We start from the raw sequence: 6,555 nt of genomic DNA, 5'->3' as shown, positions 1-6,555 counted from the left end.
ATAGATTATTATAGGATGCCGTTAATGACGTAATAAAGACAATAAAGACATACGTCATGCTCGTACGTGACACTCGAGATCGAGTTCCGCTTTTCCAGGAATTTAGCTTTAAATATTTTTCATACAAATTAAAAAACAGTTATCTAGCCTTTACACACACGAAAAAGGAGCAAATAAAGTATTTATTTAGAGGACTGGTTTTATGATTTAAAGTTTTAGGGATCTTACGACGCTAAATTACTGAATTTTACGACATATTATTGATTGGTTTACGGACATATATCGATTGAATATAAACTGAAGTTCTTCCCAGTCTCTCATCGGGGTGCTTTACAAAATGGCGGTTCTTCTTATTTTGGGAAAGTTCTAGTTTTCTTTTAAAATAAAGCCGATAAAATCCTCCAGTTTCCACAGCTGGTGCTAAGTATTTGAACATGAGCAAAAGAAAAGCCCCAGATCAAAATCCCAACTCGGACTTTTGCGATTTTCTAACAGGTAAAATTTACAGAGTTTTTAAAGTAGTTTTCTGCTGATTTGTTGAAAAGTTGAAAATGATTGTTATGCGATTTTGTTATGCCATATTAAAATAACGTGTGTCTATTTTTAGAGCTTTCTGAATATGAAAAGAATGTCACAAGACAGATACACAAATACAATGCTTACAGGTATTAAACCACATGTTTTGTAAACAATTGATAATATAATACTGCTTTCGTTGCTCTTGCAAAGCTTTTATCAATTCCCAGTGGATTTCAATTAGTTGGAAAGCTATTGCTAGTCTCCAGATAATATATCTCCAGAGACTTCCTGTCCTAGCTTGTAAAGGGCTTATTATACAACTGTATGTTGGTCAGATAAGATATTGATCGACTGGTTAATATAATAATCGAGTACCGAAGTGATGACGTCACAAAATATTATTTTCACAGTATCATAATTTTAAAATTGCCATATCTCTGTTGCTTTTTAACCAATATTCTTAAAATTTGGCTTTTTAGCGTCTTCCTTGATGTTCTATTGAAATTGCAGATCGAAAATTGTCAAAAGCAAAATTTTGTTTTCCGTGAAGTCACACTTCGGTACTTTTAAAGCATGCATTCTTATTTAAAATATTTCGAAGTGATATTAAACTTTTTAAGAGAGAGAAACTATATTTGAAAATATGTTATCCAGAAAAGCAGCCACAGTTCTTTCAAAACACCCAACAAGAATAAAAAATGGAGAAGAAGCGAAAAAACTGGTAGGATTAATGATTAATGATTATCATTTATATTTTGAATGTACTTCACAATTAACATAGGTGGAATACCACAGGAAGCTTCACTGAAGCTTATTATGACTTTTGACATTATAGTATTTATAGATAAGTAAAGAGTTTATTCCAAATAAGGTTTTTTCCTTTGATAATGTGATTTTTTTTGTCTGAGTTGTATCCATATTCATTTACATAGACAAAGAAATAATACTCAAGGGAATGACACATGGTTTGAAATGAGAATTAAGTGCCTGAAATCTGGAAATTAAGAATTATTATTTCTTATAACATCATAATTATGTCTTTTTTCCCCATAAACATAATTTGTATCCTTGACAATAACTAATTGGATAACATTAAATTATGCATAAGCTATCTCCCACATCCAATCAAATTATTTACCTTTATTTTTTTCATATGACAGCCAGGAATTGGAGCACAAATAGCCAAGAAGATTGATGAATTTATTACAACTGGAAAACTAGCCAAGTTAGAAAAGGTAAAACTGCTCATTTTATATTGATCTTGGTTACATTTGAAAAAACTATATAACGGGCTTCCTGTGTTAAATTTGACTAAGCCCCTCTCACCTCCCCTCCCCTCCCCCCCCAAAATATATTAATTTAATTTTTCATTTTTTAACTTTCAGATAAGAGCAGAAGAAAGTACAAGTGTCACAAAAGAACTAACCCGTGTGTCTGGAATAGGGTAATCTATTTATTTGTGCTGATAATCCTTATAGTAAAAAGAAATGATATTCATCAATTTTTTTTTTTTTGAATAATTTTGTAGGCCTGCTGCAGCCAAAAAATTCATTGATGATGGAATTAAGAGTGTTGAAGGTAGTTTATGAAATAATTGGGATAGTACACACGCTGCGATTGGTCAAAAACCATGTTTGATTAGCGTACCAAAACATGCTCACGTCATCCTTTACAAATACATCAGAATAATACGATTTTTTTCGTTTTTTGACGTGTTTGTTATTTTATAAAACAGATCAAAAACAGTTTTCTGTGTTTGATACTCTGAACAAAACACTTGGGATATGTCAAGAGGACACCCTAGAAAAGCTGGAAACCATTCCGCTACGTGTCATGGTTTCCTACGCTCCTCTCGTGTTTTTTCAAAATCTTGAGTGTTTTGATTAGAGTGTCAAACACAGAAAATTGTTTTTGATCTGTCAAAAAATACATTTGAATGAGGTTCAGTTGCATTGGGAAAAATATATAATTTATTCATTGATCTAATATTTGTCTAAACCTACTTCAATCTGTATCATATAGTCAGTCAAACCTATGACAAATCTATTAGTGAAAGACCACTAGTAGCGAGAAGTGTCGGTTTAAAAACCAAAACAATGGCAGCTAACTTGCATTTTCAACCTAATTTCAAAATATTGTTTGCATGACCATGCATTTATTTGACGGTTTAGTAGGTTAATGCAAAAATGATTCATGGGTTTATAGTTCATGGGTTTATAGCTCGAGCATTCACATTATAATTAAAACACTATTAAATTGCCTTCCTTTTTTTAGACTTGAAGAAAATAAAAGGAATGTTGAATCATCACCAGCAAATAGGCTTAAAGTTAGTATAGCATATTGGTTGTAATACCATGTGCAGTTGCATTGAGATACATATGACATTTCATTAAATATTGTTTCTAACATGCCTCTAATATTTATTATTTATTTTACAGTTAAGCACCATGAATTTTGATATGTGCGCTATATGAGTTCCATTATTATTATTATTGTTATTATTAACTCACTTATGATCCAGTCTGAGCCAGGGTTCAAACTCATACCACAGTGGTGAGAGGCAAGCGATAAACCACTCAACACCCATGCCATCTTCAGGCCCTGCTAATTGACCAATCACAGAGGGTGTTTTAATAGTTACTTTGTTAAACATTTAAAATAATCTTTTTAAGTGGTCACTTACCTGAGGGATACATTAAATTTTGTATTTCATTAAAGATATGTTGAAGAGTTTGAAAAACGAATTCCCAGAGATGAAATGGTAAAATTAAAGGTAAAATCCTATTTTTGGTCAATAATTTAATTTTTTAATTTATTTTTCAAATAATTATGCATGCCATATCTGTCATTCCATCTATCCATTAACAAACTGATTGAGTAAATCTTTTTAACACGTAGGATGTAGTTATGGGTCACATTGAAAAGTATGATAAAAAGCTCAATGCAACTGTATGTGGAAGCTTTCGCAGAGGTATCCTACCAATCGATATAATCATGATTTATTATAGTTTCTATTATAATCCATGTTAACAAAATAAACATTCATTGTTTTGTAAATGCAATATTAATTACATACAATGTTGTATATTTGCTGATAAATAGGTTTTGTTTGACAGACCTGTCATTTAAATCAAAATAATAAGTATGAATATCAATTATTGATGTTGATTCATTCTGAATGTATCATTGTCTTTTAGGAGCTGCATCAAGTGGTGACATTGATATTCTTCTTACTCATCCCTCATTCACATCCACCTCAAAAACTTTTGATAAGGTAAAAAAGGACAAATTTCTGAAAAGGACACTGCTATAAGCAGATTCCTAAATAAAGTTAGTCGTATCACCAAGGGATGTCAATCTGAAACTAAGTAAAGTGTTTCCTTGGCATTATCAATAAGCACAATGTTTCAAGTTTATCGTCTAATGATTGTCACTTGGAAACTTTTGATTGACTTCAACCAAGTATTTACCATCTTTAATGTTTAGGAAGTAGAGTTTAGTTAAGTCAAAACTTATTCAATTTCATGTTTGGTTTTAGAAAAGCTTACTACAAAACTTGATCAAACAATTGGAAAAGGCCAAGTTTGTAACTGATACAATTTCAATGGGTGAGACAAAATTCATGGTGAGTTAGAACTTTTAGAGCTTTGTGTGTTTGCATGTGGCTATTAACTCCTGGGTGGATGGCTCAGTCCATAGACCAAATTAGAATTTAGAAGTGGATTTTTGTGGAGGGAGGAAAAATCGGAGAACCAGGAGAAAAACCCTTGAAGCACAGGAGAGAACCAACCAACAACTCTACTCACATACAACATGCAAGCCTGCCTTGGTGATATAGGCAGCGCATTATCAGCACATGCCACTATGCTTCCAAGCACAGGGTTGCTTGTGTTTGTCCATTTGTGAATGAAGCATCTTAGATTTTCCAATAATTTTTTCTTAGGGGGTTTGTATCCTCCCAGCTGGTCCTAAAGAAAAAGCCAATCTCCACAGGCGTATTGATATCAGGTAATTATTATCAGAGCTGCTTTACCCACACCTCCCCCCTACAGGGAAAGGAGGAGGAAGTTCTAGAAGTGAATGTCACACAGGCCATTATTTAATGATGATTTCATTCAGTAATCCTCAGGTTAAGGAGCTCACTAGTGGTATGCCAATGGAATACCATGCCAGTAATGAATAGAATGCGCTATTCCTTATGTGCAGAATAATAAATAACCTACATAACATGTATTAGTTTTTTTCCTATTTTGTTTAAGATTGATTCCTCATGATCAGTACTACTGTGGTATCCTGTATTTCACTGGAAGTGATGTGTTCAATAAAAATATGAGGCATGAAGCCTTGGAAAAAGGATTTACACTGAATGAGTACTCTATCAGGTACTAACTCAAGGGCGGATCCAGGGGAGGGTCGGGGGGTCGCGACCCCCCTGTCATTCCTGAGGTCAAATGGGCTTCTTGTGGTAAAAATGCGACTGGGATTCCTTTGCCCACAAAATTTACCCCTGAGACCCCCCTTCAAAAAAAACCCTGGATCCACCATTGTAACTGCATGACTTTAACTACCATGCCAGCTGTGCTTAAAATAATCGCTGGTCATTGGGACAATTCCCAGCCAGAATTGAAACTTGCCCAGTTTTGGAAATCTTCGCCTTTCCAGACCAGTAACGTAATGTTCTCTATACTCCTTGCAACACACGAAATGTAAAATGTAAAATGCACACCAACTAATAATTTTATACTTTTCTAAACTTTCAGACCTGTTGGAAGCACAGGTATGGCATATTACGATGATATAATTATTCATGTAATTTTATCATTGTAATTTCTATTTATGCAATTTATTTAATTTAATGACTTAGTTAATTTCTGTGCATATGCACATTATAAATATTAAATTAATATTATTATTTATTATTAGAGTGCAAACAATACAATCGCGAAACTTTAGTAATACTAAATAGTACAATGTCATGCAAATTCCGTTGTTTTCTATTGTTTAATTAGCACTATCTTGTACTATTTAGTAATTAGTGTTTCACGGATTAATTATTTGCACTCTATATACTTCTATATAAAATAGTTGATGAAGTTGTTTTTAAGGGTTTCTTTGTAGGCTGGTATCATTATTATAGATGAACTGTTTCAACAACCTTAGATTACAAATTTAATAACCAATCTTTCATGCTAGGGTACAATGTTTGGAGCAACGTTGTTTTTGTCTTACCTATATGTGCGTGCCTTTTTTTCTTATCAACTATTGAAATAAAAATTCTGATTGGAAAATACAAATTAAGATGTTTTTTTAATGCAACAAATTTATGTTGGTCCATTATGCAAAAGACACACTTTCCATTCTTAATCACTATCCTGATTAATGTTTTAACAATTAGTCAACATATATAATAAATTAATAATGCAAAAGAAACAGAAAAAAGTATCAACTCCTTGAATGAATCCTGTGTACTCATAAATACTTCATTTAGTTTCAAGAATGAATACAAACACAAGGTTGCAAAACATACTTCTTAATTAAAGTTGATAAATAATAAATAAAGGATTGTATATGTATTGCAGGTGTACCAGGTGAACCTTTGCCAGTTTCAAGTGAAAAAGACATCTTTGACATCATTGGAATGGAATACAAATCTCCAGAAGATAGAAATCTTTGATTTCATATGTTAAAAAAACGAGACATTTGAATCTTAAAAGACCTTTCAAAATTACTTGCAAAAACGATAATTCGATATTTTGACAGCTTTGAAAAAAAAATTGTCATAAAAAGCATTTCTCTAGCTTGTAAAGCATATATTATTGTAGTATCACCGAAAAACTATTCCGTCTTGTTAAGTTAACCAAGCTTGAATGAGTTAATAAGTGACTTGAAAGTACTTGACAAATTAAAGATATTGAGTAGTGAAATCGACAAACTAATTAACTCGATCGACTATTGTTCAATGCTGCAATCTGATTGGTTGCTGGGCACTTTGCTTGACAACCAAGCAACTTCCAAGGCGACACTGCACGGGTTTTC

At 32.6% G+C, this 6,555-nt stretch overlaps 1 protein-coding gene across 2 annotated transcripts; it reads left to right on the top strand.

The window, feature by feature from the left end:
• Positions 1-324: 324 nt before the first annotated feature.
• LOC116302550 (DNA polymerase beta) lies at positions 325-6,443 on the top strand. 2 transcript variants are annotated; one of them, XM_031711880.2, is made up of 15 exons: positions 325-495; positions 608-665; positions 1,174-1,240; positions 1,680-1,754; positions 1,905-1,963; positions 2,048-2,097; positions 2,794-2,845; positions 3,238-3,292; positions 3,418-3,490; positions 3,717-3,793; positions 4,058-4,144; positions 4,463-4,527; positions 4,779-4,901; positions 5,280-5,296; positions 6,108-6,443. In XM_031711880.2, the coding sequence occupies exons 1-15, from the start codon at positions 435-437 to the stop codon at positions 6,191-6,193; spliced, it is 1,005 nt and encodes a 334-aa protein (XP_031567740.2). In that variant the 5' UTR covers positions 325-434; the 3' UTR covers positions 6,194-6,443. The 2 variants fall into 2 exon arrangements, with proteins under 2 accessions (XP_031567740.2, XP_031567738.2); XM_031711878.2 differs by having other exon boundaries at positions 6,099-6,443.
• Positions 6,444-6,555: the final 112 nt, after the last annotated feature.

The sequence above is a fragment of the Actinia tenebrosa genome, unplaced genomic scaffold (genome assembly GCF_029948245.1).
Source record: "Actinia tenebrosa isolate PJP-AT-01 unplaced genomic scaffold, QUT_ActTen_1.0 PGA_scaffold0__85_contigs__length_37466705, whole genome shotgun sequence".
Taxonomy (NCBI): domain Eukaryota; kingdom Metazoa; phylum Cnidaria; class Anthozoa; order Actiniaria; family Actiniidae; genus Actinia; species Actinia tenebrosa.
This window is presented reverse-complemented; position numbering and strand designations above follow the sequence as displayed.